Below are 21,647 nucleotides of genomic sequence, written 5' to 3' on the forward strand. Positions count from 1 at the left end.
GCTCTTACGTTCTTTAGCCTTGCCGTAGACCCCAGGAAGAAAAGAAAATGCGCGTCATATTGCACCAACCGTGTAGATTCCTGAGAAATATGGTCTGAAGTTCTTTCCCCATCAAATGTTTTAAAAATAAATTCCAGGGACAGTTGAATGGAAAATAAGCACTGACGCGATCTCATTGTGTTAAGCGTGGAGATATCACTCTCATTTTAATAAATCACGGAATGCCTGGCCTTGAACTTGGTTTCAATCGATTTCTCAACCTATCTTGAGAAAAATTCCCAAGGTGGATGCTACAGTTCGATATTTCTCCTCCTGCAAATGTCATAAAAGAAATAAATATCTCGATTCAATTCTTGACTTCTCGTATCTCAAAGCGCCCTGTGCGATTTACCACGGTGAAGGACATTAGCAAGCGTGGGACTTGTTCTGCCGCGGTTGGAGTGCACGATGACACGTTCCCCGCAACAGGATCGCAGAAATGACTATCTGACGGGGAGCGGAAAATATGCATCGTAAATGTTTTTTTATTGCACAATAAATAATGACCACAGGGGGAAAACTTCCTATTTTTCGAAATGGTCATTGGGATGTCTTATAATCACCCGAGACAGTCGACGAGAATGATTTTAAAGTTTCATGCATAAAATGGCACCCCCGGCAATGCGGCACGCCGCCGGCGTAACGTTGTGACTGAAATAGAAATTAAACAATTAGGTTAAGTCCTTTTCAGTCCTGATGAAGGGTTTCGGCCCGAAACGTCGACTGTTTATTCCTCTGCTGCCTGGCCTGCTGAGTTCCTCCAGCATTTTGTGTGTGTTGCTCTGGATATCCAGCACCTGCAGAATCTCTTGAGCTCGGGTTAAGTACAACAATTGGTATCACTTAGACGTGGAATTTTCTTCTGACAGAGTGGGGTTATATTATTTGAAACGAACTATAAATCTGAACCAATCTCACTTTGTTGATCATTAAGGTTGTTTGTCGCCAACCCAGCAATTAATGAGACACTAATGACTGTGTCACGATTCAGAGATGAGGTATGCGGTATATTGGATATGTGATGTATTTTCATATGCATTAATAAATGGAGCCCTTTCGCGCAACAGTCATAATGACTAGTGACGCAGGGAGTTAATAATCCGGAAGCACGAGCTCAAATCCCATCACGCCAGCTGGGGAAGTTAAATTAAGTTAATCAAATACAAAACTAGTATCCGTAATAATGACCATGAAACTACCGGATTGTTGTTTTAAAAAAGCATCTGGTTCACAGTTGGAAATTTGTCGCCCTATCGACTTTGGCCTACATGCGACTCTAGACCCAGCGAATAATGGTCGACCCTTCACTGCTGTAATCAATGGTCAATCAAGCCGCGCAGTTCAAGGACAATTAGTGATGGCACATAAATCCTGACCGTGCCTTCGATCGTCAGACATATCGCTGGAAAAGCATTTGCTTAAAGACATTTTTTTTCTCGTATTTTTTTTTACCTGAAAAGGATGAACATAAAATCTGGTGTTAGGGGCGACAGAATTCTTGTTGCGGATGTCACTGAGATTAACCGCTAAAATAGGAAATGTTGCAGTTGAAATCAAGACGATGAGAGCATTACATATTTAACAACAACTTGACACAACGTGATTTGCCAACAGATAAGCCCGCTTGTTTTAAGTCTGCCTCGGCCCAGAGGGGCTGCCTAAGAAGATGGTCACTTTTACCAATAGGATATAACGAAACTTCTTAGTTCACCAAGGATATAAAGATAGCGAGATTAAGATTATGTGTGTCGCTGTAGAATAGAATATGGCCAGTTTACTGTACGCCGATGGATGTTCTGCAATAACTTTTACAGCATGCTAAATTGAAACAACTTGCCCTTTTCTGTTATCTAAATCAGCATGCTATTGGTCGGTTAGCCCAACGCCAATATTTTTGCGTATGTTATTCCCAGAGTGAGGCTCAGATTAGATTATATCATTGGCACAGTAAAATTCGGGTGTTACTTTGACCTCGCGTTCCGATTGTCAGAGAGGCGCAAAAGTTTACAACTTCCATTGTTCGTTCGTTTAAAGATTCGACGCATTCTGTAGATTCCGTCCCGCGTTTCAAACTTAAAATTTAAAAATAAACATTAGTTTTTATTGACCATTAAGATTTACGCGTTGCTTCATGTAATCACCCCAGAGTTTTGATGTAATCGATAAATGTTAAATTCATGATCTTTCTCCATACCTGTTAAAGTTTATCACTGAACTGGTTAGCTGTGTACTCATTGTTATTTTGCGGCCATAATCGATGCTTTCATGCCGAGTATCTTGGGAATCAATGAAATATTAAAATAGAAAGACACCGAAGTTTGGAGTAAATAATGCAAAAGCAGTGAAACCATTTAAAAGTGCTCTAGAGACGTTGTTTTAAAGTGAATCCAGTTTTGAAAGGTTTACTTCGTGAAAGTAAATAAAACGATGGACTTGATTGTTTTCTGTTTGTATTTAAAGTTTCTGTACATATGTTGTTTAAACCATCCCAATATCCTCTACAGTTACATTTGTACAACATGCATTGGGCAATTGAGATGACAATATAATTTGGTGCTCTAGATGCCACAACAACATAAAGAACTCATAACCTCATGAGTTAGTATTCAAACGTCCAAAATGACAGTAACCTATCTTTATAAACTAGGATTTTCGTGGGTCACGTGACAATGATGCTGGCAACGGACCGCGGGGACTGGCTGTCACCGCTTTACCGCAAGGAATTTGTGTCACTATTAGAGTAAAATCGATAATGTTATCACCTAGAAAAGATCCCGTTGAGGTCGTCCACAGAGTCGGGCCAAAGCCAAGCTTACCAGCCCGCCGTGATCCGTTTTGCGGCGCGGTCTGCTTCGGCAGCGGCGGATCCTCGCCCGTGATGTAGTTAGCGACTGTAGCAGTCTCGATGCGCTGAAACTTTGAGGAGCGTTTTGCTGCGGCCCGGCCCAAAGCATTGCCAAGATCAATGCTCCCGACCTGTGATCGAGTAACAGCTCAGAAGTCGAATCTTCATCCGGGAGAGGTTAGTAACCTCTTGTTGCACATGTTCTCGCCACTCGGACAGAGTGTAACCTCGACACGAAGAACTGAACAAATTCGGGCAGTGGGGGTCTTGTTTCTGTGTTCATTGAAACTGGCACTGGATTCACAGGCTGCATCGTCAGTAGGCGATTTATAATAATTATATCTTGTTATATTCGTTGTTACGCTATGGAAAAGATACCATGTAGACATTAGTGGCATATTGAAAACAACTACAATAAACGAGACTATCCCGGACTTGGTTTCCTGCATTACACCGCGTTCATCAACATATTCAGAAAACCATGCCTCGGTGCTGCTAGTCCAGTTGCTAGATTTGTGAACCAGAACTTCGCTAAACAAAAAGCTGCAAGTTTCATCCTGAAGTTTCCTGGCGAGGTTAACCAGGGGAACAACATAACAGACATAATTTTACGTATATGCGTACATCTTTACTCACCGGAGCGCGTCTATGGCCAAGAACTGCAGCTTAGAATGAGATTTTATTGAAAGTGAATAATTCTGACATTTTGCTGCTGAGGATGGTGTGAGAAGCAATGCACGTGACTGCTCCAGTTTCCTCGCCAGTTTTCAACTTGCTCGATTCCGAAGATAAACACTGTCCTGACGATATTTGTTTTATTTCATGGATCAGATGACAGAGTGACGGTTTCGTCATCTCGCTCCCTTCTCGCACACCCCGCGATTATTTTTTCAAATTATATATCTTAAAAAAAAATCTTTTGTAACTTTAAAGTCTCAGCACCGCTCCGAATGCCAATGGCATCTTAAAAGCTGCTGACGTAATGGCTTAATAGTTGGGAGGAGGTGGCTGGTCGAGGGTGATGAAAGATAAAGCGGCGAGCCACACTATGGAGACTGGGGAAGGAAGTTTGTGCCCGCGTTGATCTATCAAATCCCGTGCTTGTGTGAAAGTATTGATGTTCGAACCTGGGTCCGGGGAGACGTATTCACTAGATATCGCCCGAATGCACAAAACAAATCATAGTTTGGTTCACGTTACCGGAAGCTGCTTGCAACTTGTTCCTTTTTATCCGGACCGAATCGAAAGTCAGGACTCTTTTTTCTCTCTCTCTCTCTTTTAACCGCTGACAGCTCGAAGGATCGGAACTTCCAAGGGCTTGATGTATAACGGATGGACCTGCTGAATTCAACAGTCGAATTCTTCCCACTTTGCAGGAGCCGGGGCGAGAACGGGGCACTTATGGACGGCACTGGCTGAAGACTTGGCCGGAGGAAGGTGGCTGATACTGTTAGAAGTTACCGCCCCGCTTGTTGGGTCGCCAGTGGTCAACAAAAGGAGAGTTATCGGAATAAATCCGAACATACTGTTGAACCAACTCAAGCCACGCGATACATCTCTATATGTTAAAAATATTCACACACTGCCACATATATCCATACGAACCAATTTCAGTCCAAGATCGCAAGAATGAGCAAGCCCGCCGGATCAACAAGTGGGTGATGCATATAAATATGGATTTTTATTTTGTGATATGGGATTCTGGTGGAGCAAGTATTCCAATAATATTAAATTGAGGAGTATGGGGAAGACGTGTGAATGGGAGATTTGTGAAGCTCTCTGCTGAGTGGGTGCATCAGTCACAAGTACAATTTGTGCAGGTTGAGAATATTTTGCTCCTGGGCCTTGAACTACTCCTCGAGCTGTTTTAGCCGAGGCAGTTTTAACGGGCGGAGCACGGAGAGACGAGGTGCTCGAGTGAAAGCTTTTTATTTGGTACTGAGCAAGTTTGCAGGTCTCGGTTTGTGGTCTTTAACGTTAGCCTCGCTTACTGTATTTTAGAAATCCCGTTCCGAGTGTCTGTTTACGCTGATGCTGCTCGAGGACCTGTTACTCAGGCTGGGGATTAACAACTAGAACTTCGATTCTCGTCGCTGTGGTCTCTGGGTGTGAGCATTGTGGCGAAGGAGTTTTGCTTTTCCTTCCTAGCTCCCATAGCATTTAAAAGGAGGGGGAAAATGTACAGAAGCTGCCAGTTCCTTTCTTTAGCAACACATCTAATGGTGGGGGGGTGGGGGGGGCTGTTAATATGAGGTTCCAACAGCAATCAGTTCCTGTCTTTCTCTACATCCCAAATGCACGACCAATGCTTACCTTTCTAACCTTACCTAGAGTATTTTCACCACATCAGGTGATTTACATAGATTAACGTCTATCTATAATTCAAGTCCAATCAGCACACTGACACCGGGATTTAATTTTACAGAACCAGAGTTAGAGTGTCGGTTTATTAATACTAACACTATGCTCACTTTATTTTAGCGTGACGCACTATCGCTAGTCATGGTAATAACCATCGATTTCTCATTCCTTAAACTGAAATCAGGAGATCCTTCTTCTATAGAATAGGGATTCATTTTATTTAATGCATTTTTTTTTGTTTGCCAAATCCAAGCATTACAGTAAACGTATTGAAGCGAGTGAGCAACGATCTCAGGATTTGCTTGCTAAACAGACTGGGCTTTAGGTAAAATGTAGTCCGAAACCCTGGCCAGCAAGAAACGCGGGTAAATGGCCTCGAACAGAACATCTTTATTAAGATTCACTCTATTTGGCGAGAACCACTCAGAATAACACATAAGTGGCACTAAAATTATTCAAGGTATTACTGAGGAATTCACAATGAAGCGCATCGATAAAAGCATTTCATCCTCTTTACATGATGTAGGCAGGCCCAAAAAGTTAAAGTTTTACAGTACAGAGCAAATGCTAAAAGATACAGATCTATGGTATTACAACTGTAACATGAAAATATATATCCCCAAGGATATTGAAATGGAAATGATCGCATTTACTAGATTCATTGGCTGGCTAATGGGGAATGCTCTCTATATAATTGCTGAATCTGAAAACGGAATTATTACCAGTATGTTTAGTATCACAACGGAAGAAAAACCTAGATTTAAAAAGAAATGAAGAAAACACTAAATATAGGCGAGCAGAAGGCAGGCTGAGTTAGACAGATAAACAAATGTCCTTGTAACCGAACCGAGTGAAACATTCCGAATTAACGAAACTACTGTCCTCAGCATTGCAAGTTTTGTGTATTATACCATCATTGGAGATTAAATTACAAACAATAATGCTGATACATATTAAAATGTACAAACCCCACACCCCCGACAGGATATGCTTAATTATTTTGTTTTGGTTTTATTGCCAAAAATGTAAGTTAGATTACCGAGGTGATGAATTGAACACGTTAACTTTAGAAATGGTTAATGCAGCAACATCTCCCACTCTTGCCAAGATGGGGAAAGGTATCGCACCTATGGAGTCCCATCAATGCGTGCGAATTACATTGGTTCCATGTGTTGAATTTCTTACTTTCTGTGAGCAAATATAACGTTTCTTGAGATTTTTTGTAATTTCACTATGATTTGTTAGAACGCAGTTTGATAACCCCCCCCCCCACCCCCCACGCTGTTAGATGAACTGTGGTGGGACTGGAGCTTTCACTAACTCTGCCTATTAGTTTATGCTGAGCACAAACAAGAATGCTATATGGGTGGCAATAGAAACCAACTCGTCTCCCAACAATCACTTTCCTCGAATCAGAGATAACTTCTTTCAACGGCTTATAGCATTGATGGTAATTACAGTAATATAATATGCCATATACTTTTAAGTAATTATTATACACAATAAGTGTCAAATGACCCCCTACTGACAGAAGTTAAAGGCATGTTTCCTAGTGAATAATATCGTGCTGCTTTTTATTTTACAAACGTCAAGACTAAAGCAGTCGATCACCTGTTTAATTATTTGCTCTGCTAATAATGTTGCTACCTTAGTCCGTCGATTTCTTTTTTGTTATTATTGAGAATTCGTTCTCCTTGGCTGAACTTTATTTGAAATATATTCCGAACGCGCGCGCGAGTGGTATTATAATTAGAAAAAAATATAGAAAAATAAAAGGGATAACATCTATAGAATTGAAAACTCCATTGTTTATTCTTACCGTGATATTATTGAATGAAAAGGACTGATAAATATTTTGAGTGGCTTTTAAGTTTTACATCGAACTTTTCCATGGCAGAACTCGTTTATTAAGAAGTTTTAAAATTGTTTAGTTTCGGCATCGGTATCTCTGTATGCAAGAAACAAGAGATAGTGAATAATATCTCGTTTTTCAATTTTTAAAGAAAATCCAATATATATGTCCATGATTACTTGCATGAGGAGCAAAATAAACATCTTTTCACATTTAAGTTCACTTTTCCCCATCGAAAGTAACTTTGGTGAAGTAACGACTAATAAACTCAATACTTTATGTTAATCAGATCTTTTCTTTTCCACATGAAGAAGGCTATGCGCGGTCTGAGCTTTGTGATGTTAAATGAAATTGAAGCCATACGATTGGACCTTGTCCTTACATATCGATTGCTTTCCCCTGCATCCATGCTGGCATTTCCGAATTCTCATGCTACCGTTTTTGACGGGTCACTGGTAAATCAATGGGCAGGTGGGAATATATTCACATAATTACACATTTACGAAATGATTCCATTTTCACTGGACGCTGATGTTAATCAGATATCCGACGGAATATCTGTTTTAAAATGACTTGATGGTCTATATCTTTCCTGTCTAGGCTCATTATACCACTTTTTAATTCGCGTCTTTGGAGAAGGTTCTAATCCCCCGCACTATAGCGCTGTTTTTCTTCAGCTCTTGTATAAAGCAGCTGTCAGGACTCATTTAAGAAAGTCATGACAGCTTGTCCTCATTGGGAGCAGTCAACAAGTTCAATGGGAAATCATTAACTCAACACTTTCCCCCCAATGTTCCGACTCATAGTTTGACTATCACAGACATTGTTACAGCCTTCTGTACTTCTAAAACCCTGATTTTAAATTCCCATGGTCTGCATAAGCAACCTGCGACATAAAAAGTCCTCAAAGTCCCAAGATCCGATGATGTTCAACATCAGATAACTGCTGACATCTGGACTAATGAGGATTTTCAAGAATTATACAGATGTAGAGTGTAACTGCTGTTAATAGTATCGGACCGCTCTGACAAAGTGCCTATTTATTACTAACCTACAGGTTCTCTGCCAGATGCTTTCATCGCATCAAGAAATATATTTTAAACAAGTCGTTTCTCGCTCGCTTTTCATGTCACTTTTATCCACTGACACAAAAAAAGGGGGATCTGTTATCTTTTTGAAAAATTGTTCCTGGGTTGTGACACGATAATGTTACTGCCCAGACTGCTGCCAGGATCCTTAAAGCTCATCTCTCCTTTTGGCAATGCCCTCCTACCCATGTATTAAGAACTTTTAACCTGGTCAGTTTACTCTCGCCCCTTCTTTCGCTTGTTGCCCACATTTTTTTTTTGCCCATCCCCGTCTCTGAAGTAACAAACTGACTCACTTTGAACTGAATCCAAAGTTTCAAAAGAGGATCCACAAATAAGAGTGTTTAAAAATCCTCCAAAGTAAGCGCACTTTTAAAACTTGTCCAGGGTCAACGCGTCCATCAGTCAGCTTACAATTTATTTACAATAGTGCTTTATCTATTTTCATAGTTTTTAGGGACCAGCGTAAGCAAACTTCTGTCTGTTTCAAAGCGGCACTTGGGTATACCGTGTTTTACTTATTCATTGCAGCAAGCTTATTTTAAACAACGTCTTTAAAAAGTTTATTGATAAGAACACAAATGGTGCCAAATTCGACATAGATGTCCAGCCGCCCATGGTAGTTGTCTTTAGTTGGATGGTAGGTCCGTTCCATGTAAATAAATTAAAATCTTTTGCTCTGTGGTAGATGATTTAACTCCAACTCTCTCTGTTGAGGTTGGCTGAGCCTGTTGATGATAACACCCTATCCTCTCCAACTTCTGCTATGGCTGGAATAAACAAATAGACGAGCAATCATTCCCTAATGCTAAATGAAGATAAAACTGACAAACTCTTGGATAGTCCCAAAGGTAAAAAGAGGTAAACTTCTTGATAAACTTGGGAACTTGGCTCCCCTTGTAAAATCACAAGTAACAAGCCTGGGTATTATCCTTGATTTAGATTTGAATCTTAAATCCCACATAAAGAAAGTGGCCCGAGTATTTCTACACTATTGCAAAGGTACTGTCACGTAAAGATGCCCCCCCCCCCCAACTCATTCAGGACGCCGCTGCTAGACTTTTAACAAAAACCAGGAACAGGGGGCACATCACTCCCGTCCTAGGTACTCTGCACTGGTTTCCTGAATCTTTTAGAATTGATTTTAATGTTCTCTTACTTGCTTTTAAAGCTCCCACTCGTCTGGGACCGGAGTTCATCTCAGAAGCGCGTTCGTTTTATAGTCCTGGTCTTCTTCCGCCGGCCTCTTAAATTTAAACTATCTCCCTCAAACGACCATTGGCAGGTCAGCTTTTCTGAACTACGCTCCCAAACTATGGAATTCAATAGCCTAAGCTATAACGGATGCAGCCTCGGTTGACAATTTTAAACCTCAACTCAAAACCGATTTATTTAATCTTGCTTTTAACTAACATCTTCCTGTCTTTTATTTTCATGTTTGCACTTTATCCCATCGTAAAACACTTTGAACTACACGGGTTCTATGAAAACGCTCTATAGATAAGTTATTATTATTGTTACTGGCATGTCGGCAAATCCCCACTAGCTATGCCTGTCTCAGCTACTTGCAAGGTTGTGTAATTACTCAGCTCAAAACACAATCTCTGAAGGAATCTTATTGCCGCATATTTTATGGTTCGAATCTAATTAATCCTGATTAATTACTAGTGCTGCATGCAATATATCTGAAAATAACTGTTGCTGGAGCCACCGATGTGGAGGTTTCCATGGTTCGAAAATGATCGATGCTAGACACTGACAACTTGGACCCGTGATTTTGTTTTGTGCATCTTACTCGTTCTCTTATGCAGGTCTGTGGCTAACGAAACCAGTGCATAAAACGCTTATTTCCTGTGAGATTTCCAGTGTCTCGCTAGAAGGTCATCACTTCATAATTCTGAGAATATAATCTTCATTTTCAACACCCTTGATATTTCTTTATATTGGACTACTGTGCTAAATAAACCGTGCTTCTAACAATAACTTCAATTTGAAAACCTGAGAGTCCCTTCCATCTTCAACTTAAATCATCCAATTTGTCATTCCGTAGGTCGTATTTTGGATATTCCGTGCAAAGTCTGTGGAGACCGAAGTTCTGGTAAACATTATGGAGTTTATGCTTGTGACGGCTGCTCGGGTTTTTTCAAGCGCAGTATTCGCCGGAACAGAACCTACGTTTGCAAATCAGGAAATCAGGTACCAACGAGGCTCCAAGACCCGACGCGATTACCTTCTGTGCTCAGAACATTTGAGAAGCATTTCGCATCTCTTCGCCACGCACGATCGGCTGAAATGTTCTTTCGAAAGGACAAATCCGGCTGTGCGTTTGTCGGGATTCGCTCGTTTGCGGCAATTTATAGGAAACAGGTCTCTGTCCAGTTACGCTGGCAGACGCCATAAAGATGCACCTACTTTCTACCAGTATACCCAGCCTAATTTTTTATGGGGGGGGGGTGGTTGTGGGAGTGAGAAATTACTGTTAAAAGTAGATAGGATGCCGATTTCACTTTGTATTGCAGGATGGGGTGCTCGCCGGGGTTCCCATACGGGAATCTTCCTTGTTGGGTTCCAGGCCCTTATGGGAATTGTTAGTGAAATGGGCGAGGGGTGTAGGATCGACTTCGGCTGCTCGTGAAAAACAGCGTTGCGGCAGCGACGTTAAATTCTTAAGCAAGTTTGATTCGACGCAGAACATTTGAGATCATTGTAGTATTAGACCGGTCAGGGAATAAATCAAGTTCAGAAGTTAAACGTTTGTAAACTTATTTGGCCTATGTATAATGAAGATTTTCAAACTGACATGTTGCAGGGAATGAGAGACAGTTTGGTTCTAGTTACTCAATCATAAACACAATATTTCGACTTCCACCTTCATTAAAGCACTCATACGCGACGTCTAAAGTGAAACACATTTCATCTCTACCAGGCATACTGTGCTTATATTAGGTTACTTTTATCTTTTTTAAAGGGTGGCTGTCCTGTAGACAAGACTCACAGAAATCAATGCAGAGCCTGCCGACTGAAAAAGTGTCTTGAAGTTAACATGAACAAAGATGGTAAGTTTTTTTTCCGTCATGTCTCGATCCTGCCACTCCGCAACTCCACCGGCTCGAGTTGCTGGGTGTTTCGATCTGTGATTTAAACGAATCTTCCCTTCTAAGCATAATATCGTTCGCCCGATTTGAGTCTCTAAACCATAAAATACAATTTTCAACTTTTTGTCGTAGATGGAAAGCGTTTCTTATAAATCTTAGTTAGTTCAAATCGTAATTCTTTATTGTATCACAGCAGGAAACGAACCACGCCATGCCACCGAATCAACTCGAACCCTACCCAAGCTTGTCAATACTTCGCTGGGCGTCTTCCATTGCGAATGTCTTTCACAAATTTCTTCTATTGTTGTTTGACATTCAAAACAAAAATGATTGCTTTCCATCTTTTTGCTCCTTAACGAGATGTTGACATCAGTGGCAAGGCCGACATTGTGTTGTCCATGTCCATCCCTAACTTGCCCGAACCGGTGAGGTAGTTAAACACTTTCAGGTTCAAGCATGTCACACGCAGGCCAGACTTAGCAGATTTCCGGAAGGACATTTCGGAAATAGGCGGGCTTTTAGTGCTTTTACTAAAAGAGCTTCCATTTGGAAAATTCATTATCTATTTGATTACTTGAATTAAAGTTCCTATCAATCACCCCCAGTTAAAAAAAACTTCCCTCCAATTCCCCTTTAAAATTCCTTCCTCTCACCCTAAGCTAATTTCCTCCTGTTCTTGATACTCCACCATGAGAGAAAGTTTCTGATTACCCCATCTGTGCTTCTATAATATTATTTACCTGTTTCAGATCACCCCTAAGCCTCCTTCGCACCAGGAAAATTAAATCCGACCTAATTAAGGTTCTCAAGTCCTGCTGAATCTCCTCTGCGCTCTCTTTAGCCACATCGCATTCTTCTGTGTTGTTATACGCCATTAAACGCTTAGAAAAATAAAATGCTTTGGAACAGTTAGTAAGAAAGTTTATCTTCGATTCAAAGTGCCGCCCAATCCTCATCACAAACCGCCCAAAAATTTTCAAATTTAGTGGAAGAAGTACATTTTTCGGCCGGCATTGAACTATTGACAAGAGCTTTCAGCGGAAACTTGAATTAGGTCTAGATATCCCCTACCAGACCCCAGTCATTTCCTTTCCTTCTGGCGCTTTCTTCTCTCTGAGTGTCTCTCTCTCGGCGTGTCCCTTTCGGGCAGTCCACACGCACGATAACCTATTGATTAGGATAGCTCAAAGCTTGTGGTTTTAGTCCCAAATGGGACCCAGTTCCTAACGTATATGGCGCCGCTCTTCTGGAGCAGTTTGGCAGAAACCGTTTCTCGAGAGTGTCATGCAGGCTTTCCCTTCCACCTCTCCCTCTTCTTTTGCCTTAAAGCCCCAGATGAAACCAAAGGTCACTTTCCCGCCATTCTTATTGGTTAAAAACTATTTATTCAACGGGCAAATCCGCGATTCAACCCCCAATCCACTCAGACTGAAATTTTTTAACAGTTAATTTGAAGACTGTTTGTTATTTGGTTGTTAGGTTAATTAAATCGAATGACTGATTTGCTAAGACTTAATTAGAAGGATGAAATTCGCAAACATCCCAAGTTATAATGGGGATGAATGTCATTTAATTAGTGTTTCATTTTTATGATTAAAACTACTGATATCACGTTCAATATTTTGGCAGCAAGTGCGTGACGTTTTACAATTCATGATGTACGTACGATGTGGAAATCTCTGATCAGCTGGTGCCACATGTGTTTCGTGTCTTCTCTGTTTCTCGTATCGACGTGGTGTCCATTCAATCGGACAGTTGAAATAATCAGCTTTTTAAAAAAAAAACACCCTCAGTGCAAATTTCAATCAGCAGCCACAATCATATTTTGTGGCCAAACGTTGTTTTCGTTAAATGACTAATATTAAACTCTGACTTTTCCTTCTGGATGCGGAGGCTCGGTGCTTAATTCACTGAAGTAACCGTTTCGAACTGATTATCAGAAACAGGTCTTCAGATTCCGCCCCGGCACCTGGGCCATGTTGAACAACACACCTGGAGTACGCTAACTCCAGACTAGAAAGAGATCATTAGTTATGGACAACGTGAAATTGGCGGATGATTGTAAATACTGGTTATATGTGATACAGGGAAATTTTAAAAGGCCATTCGTCCCAACCAGCTCATGCTCCACTCAAGCCTGCACCTAAGTTTCCTCGTCTAAATCTACCAGAGTGACGGTCTTCTATCTTCTTCCATTGTCTAGCTTCTGTTTAAATGTATTCGCTTCACCTGCAAAGGAGATTTCCTCATTCTCACTTTGCTTTTGGGTCGGGCATTTTCCGGATTCCCAGATGATTTGCTGTTGACTTATTTTTACTAATGGGCTCCCCTTAAAAATTTCCCGACAAAGGAGACAATATTTCGCCATCCTTCCAACAAAACCTTTTGTCTTTGGAAAGACATGTTTCAGGTCAACTGTCTATCCTCTTTCTTGAAGAGGGAAGACGTTCCATCTGTTGAAAATCCAAACATCTGCGGATGCCGGAAACCTGAAATTAAAAATAATGGAAACAGCTGGAAGCACACAATAGGTCAGACAGCACCCGTGGAAAATAAAAGTTAGCGTTTCCATGCTAAAGACAATTCATCAGGTTTCTGATGTGTCCGTCCTCACATTCTTGCACCTCTTCTCCGCACCCCCTCCTCAGGCTTTGTTTCCTCTAGTATCTTATATTTATCACAACACAGAGGTAGCCCTTTCAGCCCACTGGATGTACGTTTGCTTCCATCGGAGCCATCCCCTTAGTCCCATGTCCCCTCTTCTCATTTCTCTATACCCCTTGTAATTTGTTCTCACAGATGATTACTCATTTACTCCCCTTAACTCTTTTTACATAAGGCAAAGAGCATAGAGTATAGACCATAGAGTATAGAACATAGGTTATTGACCATAGAGTATAGAGTATAGAGTATCCTCAGACAGGATGAAGAGGTCAATACTCCCCAATGCCATTAGGCTTTACAATTCAACCGCCAGGAGTAAGATATGTTAAAGTGCCGGGGTTGATTGTATTTAATGTATTTAAGTAAACTACTTAAGAACTTTTTAAAAGCTATTATTAATGCTTTTTGAGAGAGTGATTTAGATGCATATCATATTTTTACTGAGTTAAGTATTGTATGTAATTAGTTTTGCTGCAAGTGTATGGGACATTGGAAAAAATGTTGAATTTCCCCATGGGGATGAATAAAGTATCTATCTATCTATCTATAGGACATAAGAGTATACAACATAGATTATTGACCATAGACCATAGAACATAGAGCATAGACCTTAGGGCATAGATCAGTACCATTAACCTATGCTGAGATATAATTAACAGCTACCAAAAAGCCTACCGGTCTTTCTTTGGGGTGTGGGAGGAAACCGGAGCACTCAGGAAACCTATGCAGTCATGAAGATGAGTGTAAGTACCGCAGAAACAGCAGCCCAGGTCAGGCTTGACACTGGGACCTAAAGATATGAGGCAGCATCATGAACTGTTGCATTAGTGTGGCATGCATATGTCTAACCAAGGTTTGATAGAGGTTTAGCAGAACCTTCCTACCTCTTAATACTTCCTCTCGAGAAATAAACCCTGGCAATTGATTGGCATTCTATGGCCCTGTTAATCTGTGGAGAACATTTCAGTGATCCTAGCATTTGTTTGTCTGCCCAGTCTGCACTCACACTTTCCAAGAGATGTGACCTTCCTATTCCTTCTGCCAAAATGTCGTGGTGTACATTTAACTGTGCTGATTTTTATTCACGTGTATTTGCTTATGATGAAGACTTACTAACAAATTCATGATTTGTTGTCTCCATTGTCTTTCTCACCACCCACACTTCTCACCCTCACGCCTCCCCCCCCCCCCCCATCAGCCTGAGTACCTCAGCCATGGCCACCACCTCTGCCACCTCAGCATACCCATCACTAAATCTAGTATCATTCATAAATCTGGTAGTGGTGTTTATGTTTCCATAGTCTAAATGGTACTGTCAATTGAAGTTAATGGTATCAGGCAAGCTGATTCACCCCATTGTGTATTTGCCAGCTGTGAAAGAGCTATTGTAAATAATCCACCTTCTCACGTTTTGTCCTGCAGCCTTAAGCTTCAGGCTGAGCCCAGATAGATAGACAGATAGATAGATACTTTATTCATCCCCATGGGGAAATTCAACTTTTTTTCCAATTGTCCCATACACTTGTTGTAGCAAAACTAATAACATACAATACTTAACTCAGTAAAAAATATGATATGCATCTAAATCACTATCTCAAAAAGCATTAATAATAGCTTTTAAAAAGTTCTTAAGTCCTGGCGGTTGAATTGTAAAGCCTAATGGCATTGGGGAGTATTGACCTCTTCATCCTGTCTGAGGAGCATTGCATCGATAGTAACCTGTCGCTGAAACTGCTTCAGATGTACCAAAAACTTATCCTAGTATGTCTTAAAAGTATTCAGGGCTTCGATCTCCACCTCCCCAGAGCCAGACATAAAAAATGGACCTGGGAGATACAGGCAGATGGTTGAATGAAGTTACATTTAGAGATAAATTTTAATCATCAATTGCAATTTATGAACATCCAAGTTATCCAGCAATTGATTGAATGTGTGTTGCATCTTATATTCCCCATTCACGCAGGTTTCTTATTTAGACTTGCAGTACTTTGCTAAAGTCTTGGGCGCACTTATATAGCTAGGGTGCCGAACACTTTTGCACAGTATTGTAGTAATTTTATGTATTGCACTGTACTAGTGCCTCAAAAAAAATCATTACATTTATGCGTGATGATAAACCTGATTCAGATACGGGTCTCTGTGGTGGACTGAGAATGGGGAGGGTGCAGGAAGAGAAGGGGGTCCTGATTGGGAAAACAGAAGGGAGAGGGAATGGAGTGGGAAGCGCCAGAGAGACACTCTGTAATGATCAATAAACCAATTATTTGGAATCAAATAACCCTGCTTGCTGTGTTGGGCTGGGTGAAACTGCATCCATGCCACCCCTCACCCCTGGCACTCCTTCTCCGCCACCTATCCCTTCCCGCAATGCTCTACCCTCACCAATCCCAACATCTTTTGCTCCTGCCAGATTTACAAACTCACTCTCTGCTCTGCGTTGACAAATACAGTACTGTGCAAAAGTCCCAGGCACTCTAGCAACATATATGAGCCTAAGACTTTTGCACAGTACCGTAGCTACAACAGTTTTGACTTTATCATGTCTCCTCTGCCGTGCAATAAATACTAAACAAAAAGATCATTGTAAATATTCCTAATGGGGGCATTCGCAGCAAATCATGCTGTGAATGTTTCTGTGGACATTGTTTCTGTGGAATACAGACATAACTTACCATTCTTGCCTCTGTTGCTCTTTCAATGCAATGAAGTCCTCTCTAATTACTCTACCTATTATCTTAAATCAATGTCTCTGTTATTGACCTCTTTGCTGGGGAAATAATCCCTTCTAATCATTCCACAAAGTCCTCCCTCAAGTTATCAAACTTTAACTGAGTCTCTTTGTCCTTCCATTCCAAAGCACGTTACCGCAAGTCCTCACAGCCCCGTTTCACCAGTTTGAGCAATATACTCCTCTGAAACCTGTACAGGGCTATCATGTTTCCTGTAATACTGCAATTGGAACTGTCTAGATGTTGTGTACCAAGTGTTTTCAACAAATCTTGAATGGCATCCTTGCTCTTAATATTCAAAGCCCTGGGCAGTAAAGAATCATCCCACAAATCCTCTTAACCAGCACATTCCGTTTCTCAGCAACTTAAGGGATTTTTAAACACATAGTCCTAGATCCTTCTATTTCTCCGCACATCTCAGTTACAATGTACACATCTTTGCATTGTTTACCCTCCCAAATGCATTTCTTTCAATTCTCTGGACTGAATTATACTTGCTGCTTTTCAGCCATTGATATCTATCTGCAACCAGCAACAATCTCTTTCCTTTCAAATGTTCAAAGGTCCAATTTAATGTCAGATGAAATGTATACAATTTACGTCCTGAAATGCTTTTACTTCACAAACATCCACGAAAACAGAGAAGTGCTCCAGAGAATGAACAACAGATAAACGTAAGAACCCCAAAGTAACCCCCCCACCAGCTCCCCCTCCCCTTACTGGCAAAAAAAGCATCAGCACCATCGTCAAGCACTTTAGCGTAAACAAAGCAACAGCAAGGCACAGACTTGCAGTTACCCCAAAGACTTCGCGTTTCATCCAGCATTCGACATACCACAGGTTCTCTCTCTCCCTAATAAGGGAGAAGGAGGTGTCTTCATTTTCCCAGCGAGCGGGGAGACATAACAAACAACTCACTGGTTTACGATGTTAAAAAGTCAGTTATGTTGCCTTTTTCGAGCTCTGCTCCCGAAGATCGCGAAGATCCCGGGTCTTCGGGCCCACAGCAGATATCCTGACTCCCCCCGCCGATGACACACGGGTCTCCTGTCGTGACACTGACCCTCGATCCGCCTGTCTCCAGAACCCCGAGATCTTAGGCTTCCGAATTCGAGCCAGGCACTCAGGCCGAACCCTAGGTGTGTCAAACAACAGCTAGTCCTGAGACCCCGAGACTGGGTCCCATTCCCGCAAAGAACCGAAGTCAGCGTGTAACTTCAGGTCAGGGTCTTCAAAAGAACCCTGAAAGGGAAAAATAAAGATATTAAAGATGGAAATGGAGTTGTTTCCAAAGATGCAAACAAAGGAGTCACCTTTTAGCGCCATCTTAACTCCGCCTCTTAATCAATTATATTCTGGTTTGAGTATCTCAGAAACTGCTGCTCTCCTGTCTGGTAATAACAATTATCCCACAGTCAAAGTCACCTAGATCACATTTCTTCCCCCATTCTGATGTTCGGTTTGAACAAATGAACCTCTTGACCATGTCTGCATGCTTTTATGCATTGAGTTGCTGCCACATGATAGGCTGATTAGATATCTGCATTAATGAGCAGGTGTACCCAATGAAATGGTCACTGAGCGCACATAGTGGAAAATGGAAAATGGTAAACTATCGTCCACCAAGTGAAGAAGTCATTAGTGTAAGTGCACTGAACCGTTGTTTCAGGATAAAGGGTGGACTGAGAACGTTCCTCTACCAGGATGGTTCTGAAGTGGAATTCTCTATCTCAGTGAACCATGTCTGAGTACAGGCAAGGCAGATATATCTTGGATTAATTACATGGAGAATCGCAGGACATGGCAATATGTAGGAGATTGGAATTAGGGCAGGCATGAGGTTATTGAGAGGCAGAATAGGCTCAAGTAGGTGTATGGCCTATTAATTTACATAGTGTCTTTCAAAACCTCCATTGGCCAAAACACTTTAAACCCAATTAAGTACTTAAATATCCACTGTTGTAAAGTGAAGATCATGACAAATAATGAGGTATTGAATATCCAAGTGGGTACAAGAAATGAGAGCAGGAATCGACCATACATCCACTCAGGCTTGCTCTGCCTTTCAACAATATCACGTCTGAGCCCATTTTACCACTGTATACTTGTATTCCTTGATTTCTTTTATGCTTCAGAATTTATCATTGTTGTTACGATGACAATGACTGCCTGTTACTGGTGTTTAGGGCAGCAACAAAGGTCCTCCATCTCTGGCGGTGTTCATGGCTTCCTTCATTGTGTCAGTAGCTTCCTCTTGGTTTTCACTACTGTCCGTCATGCAAGTCCCAGGTGGAGGCTCAGAAATAGTGCCACACTCAGATGTAGAAGGATTCTTCATTGCCGTTTCCAAACCAATTTTGCTTTACCAGTCAGGGTTGTGAGCTCTGAACTGAACCCCCGAACCTGGAGGACTGGTGGATCACCCTTAGTCTGGCCTCTACTGTTTGGCATGGGTGACTCTATCAAGAGCCAAAGCATAAGACCCTGATTCCAGCCAAGATAGTTCTCTGGGCCTTTGAGGCACACAAGCCTCCAAACCACGACAAGGTTGTGCTCCACTTGGAAGATTATTGCGTATAGTCAGCAGCTAAGTGACCAGAGTATCCCGGGATAGAGAATTTCACTTTAGAATCCTCCTGCATTTCAGTCCCAATGTCCTGCTCTTAGCCTGAAGCAAGAGGCATCAGTTCTAGACAATCTTTCCATCAAAGGAAACAGGCTTAAGTAACTCAAAAACTCTAAGATTCTTCCATGTATTTAATAGGATTTCATCTCATCCTTGTAAATTCAAGCACTGCAGTGCACTGCAATCAAAATATCCTTAAAAGTAGGCAAATAATTTGGATGCATTGAGTGTGAACTACTTTGAAGATCTGCCATATCTAGAGTACTTTTTTCTTCAGTTCTTCTGAACAGCATGATTCAATTAGGGTTAATTAGTGCAGCTCAAATTTCTCTTTTTTTTCTTTGCAACCAAAGGGAATCAGTTACTCTTAAATTCCCTGTGTGGCAGGGTGGTGATACATCTCTGCCACAGGAGGTGTAAGTTGCTCCTTCCCTCTGTTAGCTTACAGGTCACCCTTGGGCTAGATGTTGCACCTGCTTAGCCCCACAATCAGGATCACGTGAAGCCATGGGAGCAGGTGGTGGACGGTCGTATGAGCAGCCCGTGCACATCACAAGTCCTGGTTATGCGACCACTGACGCCAGGCAGACAATCTCTGAAGAGTTTTTGGTAATGGTTGGGGTCACCCATCCTGTAAAGACATTGCCCAGAGAGAAGGCAATAAACAACTTCTGTAGAAAAGTTTGCCAGGAACAGACACGGTCAAGACCATAATTGCCCACGTCATACAACAATGACTGAATGAAAATGCCCAGATCTAAGTGAATGACTAATCATCAAACTAAAGTACAGCTGATTTGTTTCTCTTTGGCTCCTCTCAAGTTTTCTTACATTTTTTCTCCACAGCTGTGCAACACGAAAGAGGACCCAGAACATCCACGATAAGGAAGCAAGTAGCTCTCTATTTTCGGGGGCATAAGGAAGTGAATGGAGGAGTCACTCCTTACCCATCTGCTGCATTGCCTGGACCAGCTTTCTTCACTGCTGTAACCCAGCTAGAGACACACAACATTGACCTCAATACTGGGTCAGATCATCAGGCGTTAGTAGGCTTACCACAGCCGACTCCAAAGGTAAATGACCATCTACAATAGTAATGATACAGATATTGATAGTGACCTTTAAGATGCATTTGACAAACACATGAACAGCCACGGTCGGTGGGACTTTGATCAGGTCCAGGCAGATGGGATTAATTTAATTTATCATCGTGGTTGGCACAGACATCATGGGCCAAAAGAGCTGTTCCTCTGCAGCACTCTTCCATGATCTATGTCCTTTTTCACCTTTGATATCAAACAGCTGCTTTCCGAGTGAAGCAAAGAAAATCTGTGGATAATTGATGCCATTAATTCTTAGTCAATACAGCCAGAGGCAGAAGGGTTCCTGCATAAAATATTTCTCTATTTATTTAGTCACAAAAGCATTTGTATCAGTAAAAAAGAGGGCCCTGTTTTTATTTAAATATTAATAGTTACTTAGATCAAATTGTTTCTTCTAATGCAGATGGTGTGAATCTGAAACAAAAACAGGACGTGCTGGAGGTACTCATGAGGTCAGGCAGCATCTGCAAAGAGAAGAGAACTAGCACAGACATTTCTATGTAAGGTCATCGATCTGTAACATTAATCTCCCCAGATGCTACCTTACCTGTTGAGTATTTCAATAATTTCAAATTTTCAGTGACCTGTGTTCTTGATTTCACAGTTCTAGTACATAGTTTTTTAAAAAAAATCTCCTTTGTCCTCATTCATGTGTGTCTCTCTCTGTTGATATCTCCTCCAAGCAGCTCAGCTGTCATTAACCAACCCTCACTGCCCTCAACACTAACAGTATCCGAGTCATCTTGACTCATGTGGCCTCCATCTCATGAGATGTTCTCGCCTCTCCAAACCCCTGCCTGCTCTGTCACTTAAAATGTACTTGTCTTCTCAAAAGAAGATAAGAAATAGGAGCAGGAGTCGGCCATCTGGCTCATCGAGCCTCTTCCACCATTCAATGAGATCATGGCTGATCTGGCCATGGACTCACCTCCACCTACCCGCCTTTCCCCATAACCCTTAATTCCCCTACTATGCAAAAATCTACCCAACCTTGTCTTTAATATAATTACTGAGGTGGCCTCCACTGCTTCATTGGGCAGAGAATTCCACAGATTCACCACCCCCTGGGAAAAGCAGTTCCTCCTCATCTCCATCCCAAATCTACTCCACCAAATCTTGAGGCTAAGTCCCTTATTTCTAGTCTCACTTATCAGTGGAAATGACTTTCCTGCCTCTATCTTATCTATCCCTTTCATAATTTTATATGTTTCTATAAGATTTCCTCTGATTCTCCTGAATTCCAGC

General features: G+C 41.5%; 1 protein-coding gene across 1 annotated transcript in view; it reads left to right on the plus strand.

Moving 5' to 3' along the window:
• Positions 1-2,510: 2,510 nt before the first annotated feature.
• Positions 2,511-21,647, plus strand: part of nr2e1 (nuclear receptor subfamily 2, group E, member 1) — a 41,297-nt gene continuing 22,160 nt past the window's right edge. The window contains exons 1-4 of the mRNA XM_073055878.1: positions 2,511-4,538; positions 10,236-10,381; positions 11,154-11,241; positions 20,146-20,372. Of these exons, the coding sequence (XP_072911979.1) occupies positions 4,514-4,538; positions 10,236-10,381; positions 11,154-11,241; positions 20,146-20,372 (486 nt within the window). The 5' untranslated portion in view covers positions 2,511-4,513. The remainder of the gene's footprint in view (positions 4,539-10,235; positions 10,382-11,153; positions 11,242-20,145; positions 20,373-21,647) is intronic.

The sequence above is a fragment of the Hemitrygon akajei genome, chromosome 9, assembly GCF_048418815.1.
Source record: "Hemitrygon akajei chromosome 9, sHemAka1.3, whole genome shotgun sequence".
Classification (NCBI taxonomy): domain Eukaryota; kingdom Metazoa; phylum Chordata; class Chondrichthyes; order Myliobatiformes; family Dasyatidae; genus Hemitrygon; species Hemitrygon akajei.